At 56.3% G+C, this 22154-nt stretch overlaps 5 protein-coding genes across 5 annotated transcripts, besides 1 other annotated feature; all 5 read left to right on the forward strand.

Annotated features, from left to right (window-relative positions):
• Positions 1-360: part of a repeat region that runs on past the window's edge.
• A 2720-nt stretch (positions 361-3080) lies between these two features.
• On the forward strand, positions 3081-4586 carry LPMP_332850 (guide RNA associated protein, GAP1, putative; the record flags this gene model as incomplete). The annotated part of the gene is made up of 1 exon (XM_010704074.1): positions 3081-4586. One exon carries the CDS (start codon positions 3081-3083, stop codon positions 4584-4586), a length of 1506 nt encoding a protein of 501 aa, XP_010702376.1.
• A 2221-nt stretch (positions 4587-6807) lies between these two features.
• LPMP_332860 (translation initiation factor IF-2, putative) lies at positions 6808-9261 on the forward strand (the record flags this gene model as incomplete). The annotated part of the gene is made up of 1 exon (XM_010704075.1): positions 6808-9261. One exon carries the CDS (start codon positions 6808-6810, stop codon positions 9259-9261), a length of 2454 nt encoding a protein of 817 aa, XP_010702377.1.
• A 2269-nt stretch (positions 9262-11530) lies between these two features.
• On the forward strand, positions 11531-14857 carry LPMP_332870 (hypothetical protein; the record flags this gene model as incomplete). The annotated part of the gene is made up of 1 exon (XM_010704076.1): positions 11531-14857. The coding sequence occupies one exon, from the start codon at positions 11531-11533 to the stop codon at positions 14855-14857; it is 3327 nt and encodes a 1108-aa protein (XP_010702378.1).
• Positions 14858-16070: 1213 nt separating this feature from the next.
• LPMP_332880 (hypothetical protein) lies at positions 16071-18701 on the forward strand (the record flags this gene model as incomplete). The annotated part of the gene is made up of 1 exon (XM_010704077.1): positions 16071-18701. One exon carries the CDS (start codon positions 16071-16073, stop codon positions 18699-18701), a length of 2631 nt encoding a protein of 876 aa, XP_010702379.1.
• A 1460-nt stretch (positions 18702-20161) lies between these two features.
• On the forward strand, positions 20162-20887 carry LPMP_332890 (ubiquitin-conjugating enzyme, putative; the record flags this gene model as incomplete). The annotated part of the gene is made up of 1 exon (XM_010704078.1): positions 20162-20887. The coding sequence occupies one exon, from the start codon at positions 20162-20164 to the stop codon at positions 20885-20887; it is 726 nt and encodes a 241-aa protein (XP_010702380.1).
• Positions 20888-22154: the final 1267 nt, after the last annotated feature.

Raw genomic sequence — 22154 nt, forward strand, 5'->3', positions numbered from 1 at the left:
AGTCACCGCACCATACTAGGGAATGCAGAGGCTTGCAGCGACTGAGGGAAGGGGCATGGCGTGCAGGCTGAGGGCAGGGTCTTGCGGGGCCGTGGCCTACGGCTGGTGCGCACCCCCTTGCTACCTGCACGGCGGGCGCCACGGTCTCCGCCCCCGAGCCGGGCCCTGGACGCGATCCCCGGCTGGATCAGGCCATGCAGCGCGCGTGGCGCCGATCGTGCGGCAAGTAGCCGAAGAAGGGACGGCGAAGGACGGGGGGAGGCGGCTCGTCCTAGACGGCCGAGATGTGGCTGTGGCGCAGCGGAGGCGTTGGTGGGCTGCTGTGGGGTAGGTGTACGTTTGTTGTCTTGCTCATGCTGGCCTGGAGCGTGGAAAGCAAAATCCTCGTATCGTCTTTTCGGTGTGTACACGCTGCTGCGGCTTCTCTGGCACCCTCTCCTTCCACCTCTCCTCACTTTTGTGCATACATCCTTGGAAATATGTTTCTCGGCGTCTATACACGCTGCGGTGCGGTCCTTGAAGGTATGGACGCAGACATGCATGGTTATTGGCGTGGGTGGATGTACGTCGGTGTGGGTATACATACATACGCGGTCAAGCTTTTTTGTTTTCCTAACGCAAATCGTCCTTACTTATCTATTTTGTTTTGGTCGTCTTTTTCTCAGGGCTCAAGATGCATGTACATGTCGCAATAAGGGGTGTGTGGCTACAGAGGGTAGGCGCTCGCGCTTGCCCTCTTTCCGCCCACTCCCTTTATCCTACAGGTGGTAAAGTGAGCTCAGCTCTTCCCCCCCCCCTGCACACTTCCTTAATTATCGTAGGGCCATGGGTCTTTTGTTTGCGCTTGTTCCCTCCCATCGTTCCGTTCCCCGCTTCCCTCTCTCTCGTCTTCCCCTCTCCTTCTCAGGGCAACGGCGTTCGGCTGTATTGCAGTGTGGTCCGTGATGTAACTTTTTGGGGGGCAGCTGACGGCGGCATCTTACAGGTGTGGAGGTGTTGGACGTCACAACTCTCACTTTTCGTTTCCTCTCTATTGCGCTGGGTAAGCTGTTAAGAGATGTCCCTATCCCGTCTGTGAGTTCACGCCAGTCCCACTTAACCATCTCACTTAATGTCAGCCCCCACATTTGGTGTGATGGATAATGATGACTGGACTCTGCCCATTAGCAGAAGTAATTGAGAAGATACTTAACAACTTCGTATGCCAGACGTAGCGCGCTTAGTTTCCCCTACCTGGCGACGTCCAGCGCGGTTGTGACAGCACACCCAACACGCTGAATAGCGGGATTGCGCCTCTTCACTCAACACTTCATCTTTTCTTTCCCTTCTCTCTCTCTGATATCAGGGTAGCGAGGGGGGGGGGGAATACTTACTGGTAGAATTACATGCAGATCTTATAGTGTGAGTGCGTGCAGACATACATGTAGGAGCACATGGCCTGAGCCGCGCGCACCTGTACTGCTTTCCCTACCATATCCCCTAACCACACTCCGGCTCAGCATTGAATGCGGCCAACAGGACTCTCCCTTTCTCTCGGGAGCCTCTCACAGTCCAGCAAGTCCAGTTAGACTGTTAAGTGTTGCTCGAAAAGGATCAAGACAGACGTGTGCGACTGTTTGGCTCTTCGTCAGAGTGATGACGGGAAGCCCACTGAGGGAGAGAGCGCGAAAAGCGTTTTCTCTATCAGAGGTAGAGAAGGCGATGATGGAAAGAAATTCAAACTGAGCGGATGCTGCCCGGACACACACACACGAGGGAAATCACAGAAACACAAGTTCCGCTGAGAGAAGGGGGAGGGTTGGAATTTGTCCTACGCATCGGCCAACAGCCACTGTGCGTGGTGGTGGCACACGAGAAAAAAAAGGGAATGCGTGACGGATTCGTCTGCTGCCACATATGAACACGAGTAGAGTTGAGCTGCGGCTTTCCGAAAACACCCTCCAAAAACTAACAACCCAAGTGATCGTGTTTGCACAGGTTTGCCGCCTCTGCTTCTTGGCGCTCTGACTCCTCACTGAGGCACTTTCCGCACGTGCACGCAGCACAAGGCATCTAGTCTAGTGGTAGAGTGTCTGTTGAGCATACGAAAGACGCTAGTGCTTGGTTTGCTCCTCGCCCGCTTTTCCGCGTGCGAGCCACAAGTGGCGCTGAAATGACCAGTAGACGCGCGCCATTATATCTTGTATATGTATCTGGGTGTGTATGTGGGTGGAGAAGCTCGCGTCTTTGCAAAGAAACAGCACACTCAAAACAGAACAGCAAACAAGAGAGAGAACTTGCTGAACAAAGTAGGGCATTCGTTTGGGGAAGAGGGATACTGTGACAAGATAGCTCGGATGTGGCCAGACCACCCGTTCATGGTGTGTACATCTCATCACAAGGACGGCAGGGGAAACGAAAAAAGAAGCTCTGCTTTACCGCTGGCAAATACATATAAAGACGCACGTGTCATAGTGAAGGAATCTCTGTGGGTGCGTTTGTGGACCTCAGCTGCGTAGCTCTCTCCCTCCTACATCCCCAACTTGTCAGTGCCGTTCCCTTATCTTCTATTTTGCTTTGAAGGGGTACGCATGCACTCGACGATTCCTTTGCCTCCATGTTATCTTCACCTCTCTCTACATTTCCGTTCTCTCTCCGCTTCTTTGGTCAGCAGTCTCACAGCAGCCGCATCCATCCTTCTCTCCTCCCTCTCGTCCTCGCCGCCGCTGGCGCTCTATTGAATCCCGTATAGCTGGGTAGCTGTTCCTTTCGCTTGCTTTTTCGCCTTTGGCGAGGGCAACACCCTACAGGTCCTCCACTAGCGTAAGCCCAGAGAGCAGTTATCTGGACAGAGAGAGAGCAAATCACCACCACACAGGCATTTCCTCACATACATAAATATACACACACACGCACGCACGCACGCACGCCGCCGTACTTGCCCCTCTCGAACCTTGCCTCTCCACCGCAAAGTAAGCAAAAGGGAAGAGAAGGGTCCAGCAATGCGACGTACAGCTGCATATCACCAGGTGCCGCGAGTGGCAGTGACGTTTGGCACCACTGGCGCCTCTCCGATCCCTAGCGCCGTTGTAGCCCGGTCAATGTCCACCACCGCTGGCAGCGTCCTCCACCGACACCTCACTTCGCATTACCGGGCCTCTGGAGCGTGCTTCCGTTTTGCGTCCTCGGAGAATGCGGCCACGGCGCTAGCGCACAGTCTTCGCTGGCAATCGTCGGCTGCACCTCAGAAAGACTTCAGCCACATAACCCACGATCTCGTGTGGGGTCTGTGGAACGAGGGCAACCTCTTCTCGCTTTCCGCGGCAGAGCTCATGTACTACTTGCAGCAACATCAGCAGCGCTCCGACAGCAGCATGCTCGTGATCGACCCTCAGGCGAAGAAAAGCACTCTTGTGCGCCAAGTAGAGGAGGTGCTGTCGGCGGAGCAAGCTAACATCACGGTGCCTCAGGATGTCAGCGCGGCGGTTGTCATGACTGGCTCTGACCGCGTTGAAGAAACGCTTGACGAAGCAGATGAGTACGGCGACTGGGGTGCTGAGCCTGGTTTCGAAGAGCGTCGCCACATTGACTACATGGAGTTCAACCCGCTGCGAATGGGTGAACGGTACGAGGCGCTCGTGCCGCGCGCGTACCAGCTACTTCACAGCGAGCTCTCCGCTGATATCGGTATGACGGCAGTGGACCCGTCCAAGTTTCCTGGGCAAAGCAAGAACAAGCTTGCATACCTTGTGTCAAAGGTGAACGTGGACAAGGCGAATGAGCAGCACTTCCGCCGCGGGCTCGAGTGGTGCCTCGCCAACCTGTGGAACACGAACATGAGCGGTGAGCTGAACATCGGCGCTGGTCGCATCATCTTCTACCGCACCATCGCAAAGCAAAACCGCAATACTCTCCCTCTCTGGACGCTGCAGCGACACCTCTATGCCTACCACCCCTACGTGTGGTTTGCCATCGCCTCCGCCTCCAACGTGGAGGCGATGGAGAAGCTGGCGGAGCGACTTGGGATGAAGCTTGTGCAGGATGCGACCACAAGCTACAAGGTCAATATCCGTCGCGCTGGTGATCTCCTCGACGGAGAGCTGAACGCGCAACTGCAGTGCACGAAGGTGAACCGACCATGGGACAGATTTCTCATCACGCACTATGTCCGTTCTCAAATGCCGGACCTTCGGTTTCTCGTGCGTGCGCGCCATCCAATCAAGAAGCGTATCGTAGATGCGTACCTTGAGGCGGACATTCTCCGTAGCACTCGTGACTCGGTACAGTCGGTGCTCTCTCCGGAGCTCGGTGAAGTCGGTTACTGCTGCGAGCGCGTGATTCGAAAGTGGGCGATGCGGACGCAGACTGGTGTGACGTTGCAGCTGGTGGAGACACGGCGCACGCCGCTTATCATTACCAAGGCTGGCGATGAAGGCGAACGGCTCGAGTATGAGTGGATTGTGGTGCTCCCTCAGAAGGCGGAGCGTATCGATATCGTGGCGCTGTCGGAAGAGCTGTGGGGATACGGTAATCTGCTGGCGAAGGAGCTAGAGCCGGGTATGGAGGAGTTCCTGTCTCGCACAATGACGGCGGCAGCGTCTTATTAGAGCAGATGTGGTTCTCAGTTACTCATCGCTTCTATAGCTGGCAGGGGAAGAAGCTCGCTTTATTGAGGGGGAAAGAGACATAGAGAGGGGAGACCCATAAGAGGCATTGCTGGGGGATGGTAGGCTCGCTTGAACGGCGTTCCTCTCAATCGAGTGGCTCTTGTAGTCATAGCACGAGGCAAGGAAGTGGTGTAGCGCTGTGGCTGTTGTATTTTCGTGTCTCTTTTGCTCTCTTTCTCTGCTTCTCTCTCTCCGTCGTTAGAGCTCTCACAGAATGCACCTTGTCAATTTTTTTCTTTGCCTGCTTTCGACAAGGCTTTGCTGCTGTTGTGCATGCTGGATGCTTTGGTTCGCTGCTATCCTCCTGCCTCGAGCTCGCTCACCTTTTCTCCAGTGCTTTGTCCTCCTGGCATATTCCCTCGACACCGCGACACCCCCCCCCTCCCGTCGTCTGCTCGCAGCAGTTTCTTCCTTTTCTTGCTGCACTGCTGAGAGACTGTTGGGAGGAACGAAACACGAACCTGCGCAGGTGACTGAGGGAGGAGGGGCGAGTGAAACAGACATCTAGCAGCGTAGGCAGGGGTGATGGTGGTGGTAGAGGAGGGACAGAGAGAGAGAGTGGTCGCGGGGGAGGGAGGATAAGTAGGGGTAGACACTCGAAGTTTGCAACGCAGACAAAAAAAGGACTTCCCACGGCGATCCTTCGCGCCAGTGATCGAAGACACACGCGTGCAGCATCACCTGTTGCGTGTGTAGCTCACGTACAGGTATTTCGTCGTTTTTCAGCGTGTTGGCATCTGCGCATCTGTTTGAAAGATTTTTTTTTGGTAAGGGGGAGAAGAGGGCTGCTGCTGTTGTTGGCAAGGAGCGCGCAACTGCACCCCGTGGACTGGTGCGTGTGGGTGTGCGGCTATGTGTATCTGTGTTTTTCGCCTATGCAATCCTTCTCTCTCTCTGCCTGTGTGTGTGGGTGTGGGCGTGTGTTTCCCCTTTTGTGGTGTTGCCTGTGTGTTTCTTTCCTTTTAAGGCACCAGTGATATTCTCGCTGAGAGGCGTTGGCATATGCGTGCGCGTGTGGTTCTACGTGTTGGCGCGAGACGTTACACCAGATGCTTCAGGGATCGCCAAACATCAAGAAGCCGATTCAGCAACGTGAAAGACGATGCCGGAGGTGCGTTGCTCTAAGTGAAGGCAGAGGGAAGTGGGACGCCTGCTTGGAGCTCTTCTTTTCTCCCTCTCCTACATGTGCCTGCACGTTCGCATATAAAAGCGCGTTTACCGCACCGCAATCGTCCCAGACGTGTGTAGACAAACTCATGCAGAAGTGGGGCGCATGACTGTTTTGCTTCATGTCGCGCACCCCTTTTATGGCGCAAAGCAGCGCTACCCAAAGTGAAATGGGCCTCCATCTTTAGACGTTCCCTCTCTCTTTGCTCTCTCTCTCTCTCGATCTGCGGACTTATTCCCTTCCCCAAAACCACAACTCCCCCCCCCCCACACACACACACACGCACATACGCACCAATCTGTCGCTGGCTATCCCCTACCAACACTACAACTTCCACCACAACGCCGCATTCCTCGATTTACAGCAGCTGTTGCAACACTCACGAAAACAGCGAGCCGCCTACTCTCGAACTTCAGCTTCCATTCACTTTGTTTACCATCTCTCTCCCCGAGTATTTCCTATTTTCTTGCGTTGGCCTTCTGTTTGAGCTCTTTGTATTTCCAAACTATTGCTAACATGGTGCTCACCTCCCGACGGTTTGCATTGAACGCATAGCCCTCCCCACCGTCGCTCTCTCTCTCTTACTTTCCCTTTCTTTTTGTTGTGGTGGTGGTGGTAGTGACCCCCACGCCCCCACGCACCCGCTTTCCCCATTACACGCCAGACACACCGGCAGAAAGAAGAGCAAGAAAAGAAAGAAAAAAAACACACACAGAAAAAAAATAATCTGCAAGACCCGAAACCGCAACGACGTCTGCATGTGCATCCGTTCAGTTAACGGGAGAAGACGCTGTCCCCCTCCTGATGAAGCGCCACTCGTAGATACCCATCCCACACGCTAAGCAGCCAAAACGAAAAGCAGGACAAGCGATTAACCCGCAGTTGCGAGCCCCTTCCAATTTTTTGCTCTCACTCTCGGTAGTTCGTTGCAAGCCCTAGGGCTCTTCCACCCCTCAAACATCTACGCCTGACCACAGACCCACCGCGCGAGCCATGCCACCGAAGGCACCCAAGGGAGCCCCCAAGGCGGCGGCCAAGAAGGGGCCGCCGAATGCCATGCTGGCAAAGCTCAAGATGAAGATGGAGCTTCAGAAGGCTGAAGAGGAACGTCTGCGCCTTGAGGCCGAGGAGGAGGAGCGCCGCATCCGCGAGGAGGAGAAGCTCGCCGAGGAGCAGCGTAAGTTCGAGGAGGCAGAGCGCCAGAAGGAGCGCGAGCGTCAGAAGGAGGAGGAGCGCCTGGCTCGAAAGGAGCGCAAGGCGGCTGGCAAGAACGACGCCCTCGAGCGCATGCGTGCGGCTGGCATGATATTGCCTGATGTGGATCGCATTCGTCATGACGCGGAGGTGCGTAAGGAGGGGGAGAACGCGGCGCCGCGACCCAAGCCGAAGCCAAAGCCAAAGCCGATCGTTGCCGTGGCGCTGCCACCTGAAGAGGAGGAGGAGGAAGAGGGGGAGCCGACGGAGCTGACCGAGTCGGATGATGAGATCGACGAGGATGACTGGGAGGCTGTCATGGAGCGCGATGAGCGTCGTGCCACCCGGCACACGAACAACGAGCGCATTCGCGCCGAGCGTGCCGAGCGCAAGGAGACCCGTGCGGCGGAGAAGCGGAAGGCCGAAGAGGAAAATCAGTTGAAGCATCATGTTCTGGAGAAGGTGAGCAATCTGCGCTCTCCGATTTGCTGTGTGCTCGGCCACGTCGATACGGGTAAGACCAGCCTGCTGGATCGCATTCGCTCTACAAACGTGCAGGGCGGTGAGGCCGGTGGTATTACACAGCAGATAGGCGCCACCTTCTTTCCACGCGAGGCCCTTGTGTCTGCAACGGAGGAGCTAATCAAGAAACACAATTGCAATCTGAACGTTCCAGGTCTTTTGGTGATCGACACGCCAGGCCATGAGTCCTTCACGAACCTGCGCAGCCGCGGCAGCAGTCTGTGCGACATTGCCATTTTGGTGGTGGACATCATGCATGGCCTGGAGCAGCAGACGCGTGAGTCCATCCGCCTTCTGCGGGAGAAGCGGTGCCCCTTCATTGTAGCACTCAACAAGGTGGATCGCCTGTTTGACTGGGAGCCGCACGAAAACATGGACATCCAGCAGTCAGTGGAGCTGCAGAAAGCGCATGTTCGCAGCGAGTTCCACACGCGCTGGGGTCAAGTGAAGAACGAGCTGTCTGCCGAGGGGCTCAACTCAGAGCTGTACTACCACAACAAGGAGGTGCGCAACGTTGTGTCGGTCGTGCCGACGTCGGCCCGTACTGGCGAGGGTGTGTGCGACTTACTTCTGCTGGAGATTCAGCTTGTCCAGCAGTTCATGGAGGGCAAGGTCACCTACAAGGACGATCTGCAGTGTACAGTGCTGGAGGTAAAGCTGATCACGGGGTACGGTTTCACGATCGACGTCATCCTCATCAACGGTGAATTGCACGAGGGCGACGAAATATGTCTGTGCGGTCAGAACGGCCCCATCTTCACGCAAATTCGGGCGCTGCTGACACCACAGCCCCTGCGTGAGATGCGTGTGCGTGGCGAATACATTCACCACAAGTCCATCAAGGCGGCCATGGGTATAAAAATCTCCGGAAATGATCTCGAGTACGTCATCCCCGGTACGCAGCTCCTCATTGTGCATCCAAACGACAATAAGAATCATATCGCTGAGCTGGTCATGAAGGATGCAACCAACATTAACGAATACCTTGACCCCGACGGCCTCGGCGTCAGCGTGCAAAGCAGCACTCTCGGCGCTCTCGAGGCGCTGCTGTCTTTCCTCAAGAGCATGAAAATCCCTGTGGCGAGTATCGCTATTGGCCCGATCCACAAGCGGCACATGCACCAGGTGCTGTCGATGAAACGGCGCGAGCCACGCTACGCCGTTATCCTTGCCTTTGACGTTCCAGTTTCCGAAGAGGCGCGCGAGATTGCCAAAAAGAACGATATCGACGTCTTCGAGGCGAAAATTATCTATCACCTCTTTGACAGGTTCACGCGCTACATGAACGAGTATGAGCAGCGCGAGAAAGACCGCCTGCGCTCTATCGCGGTTTTCCCGGTGCAGCTGAAGATGATTGCCGAGTCGATTCACGCGACCGACCCCATCATCATCCCAGTCACAGTGGAGCGTGGTCAGCTGCGCCCCGGAACGCCGCTGAGCGCGATTCGCAAGAAGGATGACAGCGTTGTCGTAATTGGCCGCGTGATGTCGATGGAGCGCGACAACCGGCCGGTGGAGATTGGCACCCCTGGAATGGACCTGGCTGTGAAGATCAACTCTGGTGAGTCGGGCGTCACCGTCGGCCGGCAGTTTGACAATAGCGACATCATTGTGTCACACATCACTCGCCAGTCCGTGGATGCCGTGAAGAAATTCAAGGACGAGCTAAAGCCGGATGATGTGCTGCTTCTGGCTTCGCTCATTAAGGTGCTGAAGGTGCCAAATAAGTAAGCATGCATTTTGAAAAGCTATGTGAGCGAGAAGAGCAGAGGGAGTAGGAAGAGCAGAGGAACCCTACACATAAGAGGCTGAACAGGGACAGCGCGAAAGGAAGAGATGAGGGGAGAGGCGTGCTGCTTGGAAGACTGACTCGAACACCTGCGCATAATCGATGCTGTTCGACATGTTTGTTTGTATGTACGTGTGTGTGTGTGTACATGCGCATGTGATCCGAGTTAGAGCCCGCCTATTGTTCTGTTACTATTTTCTATTCCTGTCGGCTCTCTTGTAGCGCATTAGCACGTACACATCTACGTCTCTCCTAGTTCGCCGCCTTTTTCCTTTCTCCCTTCACTTCCCATCCCATCCCCCCCCTCTTTCTCTCTCCGTGATAGGCCCATCTACTCACGCTACATTCCGTCATGGGGCGATGTGCGCATGCATTCAGCTTCTCCTCCCCCTCTCCCTGTCCCTCTCTTTACATCTGTCATGTGGCGGCGCATTTGCCTGCTCTGCTGCCTTGCCCTCTTCGTCCTGTATTGCTCCCCTTTTCGCCTTTTAGGATTTTTTCCTTCTCTCCTTTCTTCCGGCGTTGTGCTCCCCCGCCTTCTCACGCTTGCACTGTGCACTGCCCCCCCTTTTTCGGATTTCTTCTTCCTCCTCTCTTTCCTTCGCCACCATTTTTTATGTTCCTTACTTCTCCCCCCCCCTCTCCTCCTCCTTCTACTCCTGCGCACCCGATGTGTTCTGTGGTGGATATGATGGCGATGACTCTTTTTGGAGAAGCGCTTTTGCTGGTTTGTTATTTTTAGCTTTGCTTTGTATGTGATTAGCGTGGTTCTTAACTAACGCACCCCTTCATCTGTGCCTCGTTTCCTTGTGAGCGCGTCTGTCGTTGTTGTTTGAAGGCACTACTGTCGATCTCTGCGCGTTACGTGGGCGGCTTCTCTAAAAGGGGGTCGACGTGTGTTTGTGCGCAGGGAGAAGAGCACGTGATGTAAATTGCGTCACGCCCGCTCCTCTCTCTGCCCCTCCTCCCCCCCATCTCCCTCGAAGTGACTTGTTTCGGGACTGTTGGTGCTTTGACTCTTTTTTCTTCCTTTCTCGTTCATCTTTGGTTATTGATGAAATGCGGATGCTTCCCCCCTCTTCTCATCCCTCGTGCGTGCATGTGGGCTTACGGAGCATAGGCATAGACAAGGCAAACACACACGCAAAAAAGATCGTTTAAAACGTGAGACTACGACCACAATGGCACCACCACTTCCACCAGCGTGTGTGTGTGTGTGTGTGCGTGGGTAGACGTTACTGTCCGACCTCAAATCACTCGCCCATTAGCTAAACAAAGCCGACGAAAAAAAAAGCTAAAAGGAAACAGGCTGTACGACGAGGCAGGGCAAAGATGATTGAGCATATCGGTCTCAGTGAGTCGAGAAGGGAAAGATGCTACATCAGTAGCCATCGTAGCTGCGGTAGCTACTGCGCGTGATAACGTTCGTTTTTCTGCACAACAGCAGCAGCAGCATCGAAGAAGAAGCGACACAGCAACGAACGAGTACTCGGCGTTGTGAGCGCAGACGGGCAGGCTCTGGTGGTGCTGTCGCGTCGGTCACGTTCTACCCGTGGTAAGCGAGACAGGGTGGCAGCAAGGAGGGAAGAAGGGCGAAATGCTTGATCACGGCGAGTGCGAACGTTCCGTGTGTGCCCATCACTTAACTTAACACACACCTTACTGACCTTTCCTCGCAACAACCACCCATTGCCTGTGCTTCGTGAAGGTGTACGCGTGTTTTACAGCTACAGAGAGGTGGCAGCACACGCCAAGGCGGAGGATTTGGGGTGCTGGGTAGCGGCGTCATTGTCGCGATTAAAGACAAACTCACGAGTTTCACGCACACACGCACTCAGGAATATATGGGCCCTCTTTCTATCTCAGCATCTTTGTGATCAAGCTCATGTAGGCTTTGGATGCCATCCTTGGTTTTTCGCACCGCTATCGTTCACGCTTTCTCCTTCCTTCTCTCTTTCCGCAGCTGCGCTGCTCCTTCTCTTCTTATGTGTTCTTCACCGCGTTTGACTTGCTCAGCCCACAGGAGATACGCAGGCGTGTCTCTCGTTGGAGGAGTGCCGAGAGTACAGTCTAGGCCCGTAGCGGTTACAACCGACAACGAATAGCGGCGCGTGTGATACCGCGTCGCCACTAGCACAGACACGCAAAGAACAGCCGCCTTCCACCACCACTACCACTTCCTCTTTTTCATTATTTTGCTTGCCCTCAGCCATGTTGACACCATCGTCTCTCGAAGACTTTGTTGTCCGCGCTGCTGCATGGGATGACGGCGGGGTGGAGTTCATCTTCGCGGACAGCACCATCTTGTCCTTTGTGGACAACATGAACACTTTCGTTGCAGTCCACAGCAACCCTAGTCCTCGCCAGGCCCAACCGGCAGCAACTCAAGTGACCCACAATCGACAGCAGCAGGAGCGGCGGCAGTGGTCGCCAACGACAGCAGCTCCAGCAGGTGACTATGTGGACTCCATCGACAACTCCAAAGATGATGACGATGAGAACTGCGAGCTTTGTTTTACAGCATGGACACTCAGTAAGAACGCGGCCAAGGTGCGCGCAGCTCTGCACATCTTCAACAGTCTCAGCGAACAGCCACGGCTACTGCTGCCGCTGCTGCCTTCAAAAGCTTCTGTACCTCTTCAGCCGTCGTCCTTGTGGAGAACTAACGCCTCCTCGATGACACCGGCAGATATGATGGTGGGAACTTGCGGTGTGTGGCAAGAGCCGGGCCCCCCGATCGACACCCTGTTGCTGGAGCGGCGTGCTGACCTTTTCCGGCGACATGTTGTGCTTGGCTCTGTTCGCGAGTGGATGCCGGCGCCTGAAACGCCTCCGCAGAAACACTCAGCTGGCCCAAGCGCTGCGCAAGGCTCTTCAACGACGTCAGGGTTGTGTTTTATCGATTCACCGGCCGCGTCTTCAACTATTCTGGAGAGAGCGGCGCAGTTGAAGGTAGGAGACGGTGTATCTGCGCACACAGCGTATACCGGCGACTCAACGGCCTCATCACCAAAGGAGGTGCCCGTTGGCACGGTACTCGAGCTTTGGTGCGCTCTGCGCCGCGTCCGTATGACAGTGGCGGTGCACCGAGAAACCTTCACGGTGCGGTGGCCAGCGCCGGTGACCCGTCCCGACGGTTCGCGACTACCTCCGTCCTTTCGCGCGCGGGACACCGAGGCATTGCACCTGTCACCATCGTCACCAAGCTGGTCCTCCTGCGTCCCTTACCCAGGCTCGGCATCCGCGCCGCTACTCTTCGCATACATCGAGCAGACATTCCCGGTGCGAGACCCGCCAGATGCGTGGCGGGTGATGCTTCAGCTGGCGCTGGAACTCGAAGCAGAGCTTCTTGAAGCAGATAAGGAAGCACGTGCACTCAATGCGGCGTCAGTGTCAGTGTCCCACGCCGCCGCCAGCGCTGTACTCGCGGAACACGACGGCAGTGTGGGCGGTTCTTCTACGTGGCAAGGCTGCTTGCCTGAACCGCATCGCTGGAGTGGTGAACTGAACCAGCACCGTAATATCAACCGCTGCCGCTTTTCACCACTGTCTGCATCGCAGGCGTCGCACCTCGCTGCACCGCGAACAGCGCGCGCTGTGGACGCGATGCGGGCGCTTCACTCACCTGGTGCGCAACTTCGTTGGATGTACGAGGCGAACCACTCTGGGGCAGGTAGGGAGAACCCGCCCGCCGTTTACTGGTGTCTACGGGGGACCACTGTACGCACTGCTATCAACGCAACCCGCTGCAGCGTCGCTTCCGTGACTGGTACTTCGACGGCGGCACCTCTTTGGGGTACCGAAGTAGTGGCTTGGGTAGCCGAAGATGGCAGCGTCGTGCGAACCAAGCTCGAAGGGCAGGGCTACACGATCAAACACCATCGTCTTCACTTGTCTTCGTCTTGTGTGGCTACACCGGCACCGGTTGTGTATCGACTCCAGGCGCACGACCCTGCGACAGCTGTGGCGACAGCAGACAAGCGCTTGCCGTCAAGGATAGCGCCGCTGCGGTGCCGCCTTCGTGTTGACCCCAACTCGTGGTCATCCTCACAGGGAGACAGAAAAGGCCTCACGGACGCCGCTGCTGCTGCTGCATCGGCTGCTCGGGTGGCGTTGCCGGTCGCAATCATCGATCCACAAAGCCTTTACTGCTTGTCAGCATATTCAACGGACAACCTACAGGACGGTGATACCACAGATCTAGTCACACCCGCGTGTGCGTGCTCTGTCTTGGAGGCGCTTACCACAGTCTTGGTGTCAAGCGAGCGACGCGTTGCTCGATGCAGCGACGCTAACTTTAGCGCAGCAGGCGTAGCGCCGTCTCTCGCATCTGTAGGTAGCGCTGCGACGTGTGGAAGAGTGGCGAATTCGGAAACACCCGATTCGGTGCGCTGCCTGCGCCTCGGCCGCTACATCGCCTCTGTGGTTGACGTCGCAATTCAGCTTTCCCAGGTGAACTGCGCTGCCCTGCGTGCGGCTGACGTCTCCAGCACATCGACAGACAAACCACGACTCGCTGCGTACTGCTGCACCGAACCATCAACGGCCTCGCCGTCGTGCTGGTCGCCTAGTGCACACGGCTTCTCAGGGAACAAAGGTGTCCACTCAGTCGCCCCAGTCAGCGCCTCCAACAACGCTTCTGTTGTCTCTGTTGTCTACCTGACAAGCCGGCTGGAGGGCATTGGCACCTTTACGGCGCTCACCAACGGCACCATTCGTGTCCACTTTGATGATCGCACCCTTCTTACCCTCGTTCCCGGTGTGAACGAGGTGGACGAAGCGCAGCTGCTGGCCACATGTGTGCTGCGCAACGCCACACGGTGCAGGATGCGGGCATCACAGTGCTATCCTGGACACGCGATGCACCGCTACTTGGCCTATGCACTCCCGTTTCGTCGATATGTGTACTGGCGGGCTGTACACCTGTGTGAGCCCGCCACCCACGACGGCGTATGTGCTGGGGTGTCGGGTGGTGAAAGAGAAGTGGCCGCGTTGCAGAAACAACCGCAGGAGCGGCAGGCGCAGAGCCGTAGCACCGTTCTGAGTGACGCAGACGAACGCGTCATTGCTCACCACGGGACTTCCGCGTCACTGGCTAGCATCTCCGCCATGGCGACAAGCACATCTCTCATAGAGCACCAGCTGCTAGATGAATCTGTGTGTCTCCTACCAAGTTTGCGGTCGTGTTCCTTGGCCACATCTTTTGGTGTGCTGAACGACGACGAAGAGCGCGTGGCAACAGTGTTGAACAAGGCATCTTGGCCTGCAGGGGCGAGCAGTGGCGCATCGTATCATCAGCTGCCAAGTGAGCCGACATCCTCTCCGCATGTCTGCCTCCCCGTCTCTGAGACTATGAAGCCTCACGGCTCTCTGCACGACACTGGTACAGTGTGGGGGCTGGTAGAGACGGAGCGAACGATGCAGGCATACTGTGACAGCGAAGAGACCGAGGTTGCGGCGCAGCGGGCGCGACTGCAGGAACTGCTTGATCGAAATGAAGCCCTTTCGCACGCCACCCGAGCTCTTTTACGTTACTAGAGAAAGCAGTGGAGGGGGAGGGGAGAAGCAGGAAGATCGCTCTGGAGAGAAACCACTGCCATGACGCATGCGAGTTTATGCGCTACCTTTTGTTTTCCCTTTTCTCTTTATTTCTCCTAGATGCTGGCATGCCTCATAGATTCCGAAAATGGAGGCCCGTACAACTGTGCCTCTGAGCACACCTCTCCCCTCCCCCACGTTCTCCTTGACTTGCACAAAGTGCTCTTTCCCTGAGTGCTCTCTGCGCAGCAACGAGCTTAACGAGGAAAAGACAGGCTTCACGCCTGCTTACGAGCGCAGCAGCAACTCAAGCGTGGCGTTGTCTGTGCCTGTGCGGCTGAAGTCGTTTCCGTCGCACCTCCTGCGCTCGCCAGGATGCAACTAGAGGGAGAGGGAGGTTGGTGGCCATGCTGTGCACGTGCAAGTCGTTCATACCACAAACAGATCGGAAAGAAGTAAGAGGGAAGGACCCCATACACACACTCCCATATATAGATAGATAGATCGGAGCGGTGGAGGCTAATGCTTGCCAGACATATCCATGCTGTGTGGGGCTAAGGAGAGCGACTGAGCTTCGCAACATGGAAGAAACAAACAGAAACACTACCCTTGTCAGATGGTGAGGTTACTTCTGCATGCACCCCTCCCCCTCTACTCACTCTGCTCACTCCTAGAGCTGATGTATCAGGCTGTTACGCCTTCATATGTCACCTCGCACTCTGACTACCGTTATTCCTTGTCCCCTCTCGTCGTCGTAGCCCACGGTATTCGCCATTGTACACTCTCATTTGCGTCGTCTGTCTCTCCCCCTTTTTTGTCCCTCGCCTGTGATGAGGGCGGAAAGTGCAAGACAAGAGACCATACGGAAGCGCAGAGCGTGCACTCGCTCGATAGGGAAAAGAGAGGTGCTTGCTCAGCTCTGCGCTGAAACTTGGTGCTCTTTTTATCTCTGACACACTCACGTGAAGTCGCGCACATGGACCCTCGACCGCACGTACATGTGGCGCGTTGTTCTGCGACGATGAACCGCTCACCCTCGTCTTCTTTCCTGTGCACATCAGCCAAGCTCACGCCAAACTTGGTGGTGGTTGAGGAAAGCAGTAAGGACGCGCTGTTACCGAGGTGCGCCGATTTTCTTGCCGTTGGACACCGTAAGGGACCATTGGTGGACGACCAATGTGATGGTCAGGGGGGTTGCACAACTGCCAGGGTGATGTACCCGAACTCGACGACGCTCGCAGCGCAGGCGCTGCCGATTGCGCTCTCGCCGGTGGAGGTCGAGCGCACCAGCTATGCTCTCGGCGGGTACGACACGCAGCCCGCTCATACCTCCCCTGTTATGGATGCCACCCTTCCAGGGCAACAGGGAGGGTCGGCGCTTCCCTTTTTACGCGGCGCAGGCGGCAAAAACGGGCGTGTGCCCGGTGCCGCTAGCGGCGTCTCAAGTCTCCTGCACGGTGCTCAAGCAACGTCACCATCATCGGCCTATCCGCCACTGGTGGGGCCGCGGACGCAGCTGAAGTCCATGACTGACGGTACGCGGGTGAACTGCGAATGTGCACGCCACGCACTGTCCTCGCGGTGCGGCTCCCGCGACCTGGATAGCGCGCGTATGGTGCGCCCGCGCGGCACCAGTGGAAGTGATCACGCGGACAGCGGCACCTTGGCAGCTCACCCTCCGGTGTTGCAGCAGCCTACGTACACTTCGTACGCGATACACCGTGTGCTACCCCGTGTGGCACATCCGTATTTCACCACCGATGCACAGTACTTGTTCCAGCACCACCACACATCAAGACCTGACTCCTCGGCCCATGCATACCTTCCCCCCCAGTACGCGCTTTCGGGCCACACTTCGAAAGGCCACTCGTTGCCCCTGTCAGTGCTCTACAACGCTGAAGATGTGCTCGAGTCGCTCGTCTACACACCGCCAACGGCTGTCACAACCACGCACTTGTCTTCCAGGAAACCAAAAGCCTGCGACAATGGGGCCGCATCGCTTTTGCGAGCACGCGCAGGGCTTGATTTCACGCTGCCACCAGTGGCGCAGCCGAACACAGCAGTTACAGCGCCTCTGCTGTTACAGCATCCTCACCGGCCACTGCCCTACCAAGCCGCTTCTCTGAGACAGGTGGTCTCCGTAACTCCGCCGTCTGGCGCTCAGGTGCAGCGAGAGCTGACGGAAACAGAATTCTTCAGACAGCCTCTTGAGGCACCCCGCACGGCGCCCGACCCGTTGTTGGACTTTACCGCTAAAGCACCCATGGCGGTGAACCAGGTGCTCCTCCCAGCGTCGTCCGCCAACATCGCCGTGGTGCCGTCTACCTTGTCCTCATTTTCCTTACAGCTGGAGAAGGGCAGCAGAGCGATGGTTAGCGCGACAACGCAGCAGCGGCAGCCTCACGCACTGCAGACGCCTACCCTAGCCTCTCCGAATCTGTGTGGCAGCGACGACGGGAGAGATGCGAGCGGTGGCGCCGCGCTCTGCCTTGCGTCCATGTTCACGCCATTCCAACAACAGCTACGACGCCACTACCACAACCATCCTTTTGGAGCTACACTTCCCATGGCAGCGACCCTGGGGTCGAGTGACATGTACAATAAGCGAAACGTACAGCGCGGTACGTGGGTGTTCGTACTCGCCCGTCAGGAGTGCCTGGCGCGCGAGCTACTCGAGGCTGAAGAAACAAATGAGGCGCTCCGGTGTCTGCCGGCGTCATGCACGGTGTGGCGCACCTACTACCGCCCTACCTCCGGCAGCGCCGAGCACGGCGCCGCCTGCCTGGCGAGCAGCACAGGTTCGGACACACTTACCTCTTCAGGCGTTTTCACCGCATCGACAGCGGCGTTGGGCACGTCCTGTGAGCTGTTTTCGGCTTTGGACGACGCGGATGCCTCTTGTGTTGCCCCTCGTGAAACACCTCCTCCACATCCTTGTGGTGTGGAGAGGAAAGTGGGAGGGGGGAACGACCAAGCGCTAGTCACACCACCACCACACCCGGCGTTTGCGATGGCTGTCTACTGGCTGGAGCTCCTGGAGAGCATTCTCCGTGGTGAAGTCAGGACGGAGGAGGGAGATGCATTTCGTTCCTGTCTTGAGAAACCGTGCGAGTACGAGCAACGCCTACTCTCCGTCGGCACATTGCCGCTTGAGCAGTTCCTACGCAGCTGGATCGAGATTCACCGTGCGCGAAAGCTTCACCACGTCCACCAACTGGCGAAGATGGAGGACATGGAGCATGAGGCCCGTACTGCGCTGTATGCGGCGAGCGAGACGCTGCAGCGGCGCTTTCAGCTCATGAGGACGGCCCTTGTTGAGCAAGAGCATCACTACCGCTGCACTTTGGAGCTTCTTTGGACGCAAGTGGCGGCATGGGTGGGGGTGGTGCTGCTGCGCTTACAGGAGCAGGTTGAGCGCTTCCCACTTGCGTTCGGCTCCGCCATGAGTCGTACACGCGTGTGTGGGCGAGTGACAGGATTGAACCGCTTTTCCAACCTTGTGGAGGTCGAGCAGGCGTTTCGGAAGACGATCAGGAACGAGGAAATACGGCAACGCGTTGTATTCCCAACCGAGTTTGAAATGCGCGTGGTGTGCCTCATGTACGAGCCACGGGCACGCAAGGAACTGCTCAAGCGCGAAGCCACCGAGCGCGCTGTGGCACATCAAGTAGTAAACGCGCTGCAGACCCACTACAGCATCCGGGAAGTGGAGATCGAGGAGAGCATCGAACGCCAATTCTGGCTGACGCAGCTTATGCACAGCGGCGTCGATTTGGTCGTCGTCGAGAGCACAACGCTGCCGCACCGGCTTCGTGATGTAGCCCTGACGGAGGTGGAGATGTGAGAGAGTGTTGAAGGAAGGCTAGGAAATGAGCGCCAGCTCGCCATTTTTTCTTCGTATTTTGTTCCTTCGCTCCCCGCGCTCGCTCACGTACACGCACACGCTTAGCTGCGCCGGCTCGTCATGAACATTTATGTATCGCTCTATTCTTCTGACGTGGTACGCGTAAGTGTGGGGCGCTATAGGTGTGTATGCCTGCGTGCGTTTGCAGTGGGAACGAGCTGATTAAGACGCCTCTCCTCCGCCCTTAGTGGACGCGAAAGGTACAGATTCCTCTTGAAGCCTTTGACTTTCCCCCAGCCCCTTTCCTTTTCCCACCTCTGTCAGCCGAGTAATACCAGAAGTCTCTCTTTCTCTCTCGGCGCACCTCTCTGGTGATTACGCCACCTTCCTCCGCCGTACCGTAGGCATTGTATGCCTCAATCGCTTCTTGTGCGTGCATATGCTCGCCAGTGCCTACATGCGAACCGCCTCGCTTGTTCCCTCTTCCCTTGCACGCCTTCTCCTTCGTTGGGTGACGTGGGCGCAAGAGAAGAGGCCATTAAACCCACTAAGCCACAGCGCCTCTCTTCTACAGAGCGTTCTTGCACATGTACAGTTCCATACGTTTCTCTTCATGTTCATCTTTTCTTTTACTTTGGTGTGCGTTGGCGTCTCATTTTTTTTGCAGCGAGAACGCCGCGCTAAATGTCAAGCAGCGACGGCAAAGCAAAGACAGAGAAGCCGCCCTTAGATGTGCGCATAACTGCCACGGCTGTACCTGAGCCATTGGTGGCGAGTTGTGAGGGAGATAGGTGAAGAGAGAAGTTGCAAGTGACATTCTCCTCCTCACATGAACTGCATGGGAGAAGCCGGCAGAATGGGAGGATGGCCGAGTTGGCGTTACACAATCATCCTCCAACCTACCCACCCCATTCGAGTTAAAGAAGCTTCAACGTGTCAGTGCATCTCTCAGAATGTGCTGCGTGCTAGTGGAATCCGCCTAAGCGTGTCATCGATAAGCTGCTCTCTCCTTCAGCTTTTCTCAAAGCTCTTAACCTCTCATGCACTCCCGCTTGCTCTTGCGCTTTTGGTTCGTCTCCTTTGTCCACGCGTTCGTGTGTGTGTGTGTGTGTGTGTGTGACGTGGATCTCCTACGGATCCCTCGTGCACCTCACGTACCTTCCATCTCTCCTGCCACGGCTTGACGGCGTAGCGTACACATCCACCAGAGCGACGATATTGAAAGAAAACTTAGGCACACACACACACACTCACTTTCAGACCAGCGATCAAACGTCGCTCGTATTCACTGCAAACTCTGCTAGCGTTCTTCTCTTTCCTCAATCATCTCTTCTCCCCATTCCCCTCTCACAGTCTCGCTCACTCGCTCGCTCTTCTTCTCGGTCTGTCGCTGAACAGCGTTTTTTTGTTTATACAGCACACACACACACACACACACACTCGAGCAGCGGGAGCAGGTAATGCCTCTGACAGCGGCTGGCATGAGGACTCTGATGCGTCAGATGCAGGAGGTGCAAGAGCATCCTATCGACGGTGTACAAGTGCGCCCGTCGGATTCAATAAGCGAGTACCATGTCGACCTTGACGGCCCGGAGGGGACGCCGTTTGCTGCTGGTCGCTTTCATGTTGTTCTCGTGTTTGACGAGCAGTATCCAGAGGTGCCGCCGAAGGGATTCTTCCGCACCAAGATCTTCCACCCCAACATCTCCGAGCGTGGCGACATCTGCGTGAATGCACTGAAGCGTGACTGGAGCCCGACACTTGGGCTGCGCCACATCCTTGCCGTCATCCGCTGCCTGCTGATTGAGCCGAATCCGGAGAGCGCATTAAATGAGGAGGCTGGCAGGCTGATCTTGGAGGAATACGCGACATACGAGCGCAAGGCTGCCATGTACACAGCCATAAACGCCGCGCGTCCGAATGGTGTGCCACGGTTCACGCTTTCAGAGGCCGAGACAGAGAAGGCGTCCAGCTCAGCCACGGCTGATATATCGACGGGCGTCGATGCGAACAGCGGCGCCACTCTCACTACTGCTGGTGCCTCGTTATCGCTCACGACAGGCGACAGCGTGCCGTCGGCTTCCGCGCGCAAGTTGGCTCCCTCGGAGGCAAATTGCCACCGAGGGCCCAACGCAGCGACCGACAAGGTGGAGAAGTCGAAAAAGAAGGCGTTGCGCCGTATTTGAGTCAACGCGATACAACACTGGACACTCACGTCTGTGTGTGCGTGTGTGTCTGCTGATGTGATGTGAGGCAACGATCTACGTGCAAACTACCTGGGCATATGGGTGCTGCAATCCATCGCTACCAGGAAACCAACGTGGTGAAGTGAAACCCTCTTTTTGTTGCTGTTGCTCTAGTCCATGATGGAGTGTGTGGGGCGCTTGTCGGTGTGTTGTAGATGCTCTTTAGTATATTGATAGATGTATGTATCTCTCTCACTCTATATCTGTATGTAGCTCCAGCCTCGCCCTCCCCTTCTCTCCGTGGACTCTCCTTGTGGTGGTGCTTGTCGTCGCTGACCTCCTCGTTGGATGACGGTGCGTGCGTGCGTGTTTGGGTGCCGGCGTGCCTGTGCGCCAACCTTTGTGGCGCGGGGGAGGAGGAGGTCGACTGCGTGGCAAAGCATCTCCTGGCACACACAGGCTTGTGGTGTCTTTGTGTGAGGGAGAGAGAAACAGGGAAGAGCGAGAGCGGCATACAGGCAGAGACACGAAGGACAGAGTCTTTCGGAAGGCGGTACGGGGAGAAGATCTTGACCCTGTGGTGCTCATTCTCGCTCGCTCTCTCTCTCTCTGTGTTTCTGCCACCGATGTGTGCCCTGCGATGAGAGGCGCCCCCACAGATGGGAAAGGGGGGACTGCAGGTGCCGCTCATTTTCTTGTTTTCCTTTCAATTCGCTAGATATCCCCCTCATTACTATTGTGGCCTTGCGTGTGCCTGGCGTCGCTGCCGTTTTTTATTTTTCGCTCGTTTTTTCTTCCTCTTTCTGTTTGTTAGCGTGCCGTGCAAGACGATAGGCCTCCCTCTATTCCCCCTTTCTGTCTCCCCTCACTTCCCCCCAACGACGCACACGCACACACTTACTAAGTGTTTCTTTTCACGTATATGCTGATATATGATCGTAGAGGAGAGAGAGAGCTGATTGGTTCCCCCTCTCCCCCGCTCCCTCGTTTTTCCTTTTCCGTTTTGCTTCTCGGCCCCCACGCCTGGACAAACCTGACCGGTGCAGCAGTAGGACAAGAGAGAAGAGCAACGAAATAAATGGAATGTCCCACGCGTATGCCGAGCAGAGAAGACGAGCTCTGCTGGTCGACTGTCGTTCTCCACTAGCCCTTTCCTTCATGCCACGACGCACGACCCACACGCTAGCTGAACACCCCATCTATCTCAGTGATGAACCCCAAAAGGGAAAGCAAGAGTTTGGCTTATGATGATCTAGGAAGCGAAATG

The sequence above is a fragment of the Leishmania panamensis genome (assembly GCF_000755165.1).
Source record: "Leishmania panamensis strain MHOM/PA/94/PSC-1 chromosome 33 sequence".
Lineage (NCBI taxonomy): Eukaryota > Euglenozoa > Kinetoplastea > Trypanosomatida > Trypanosomatidae > Leishmania > Leishmania panamensis.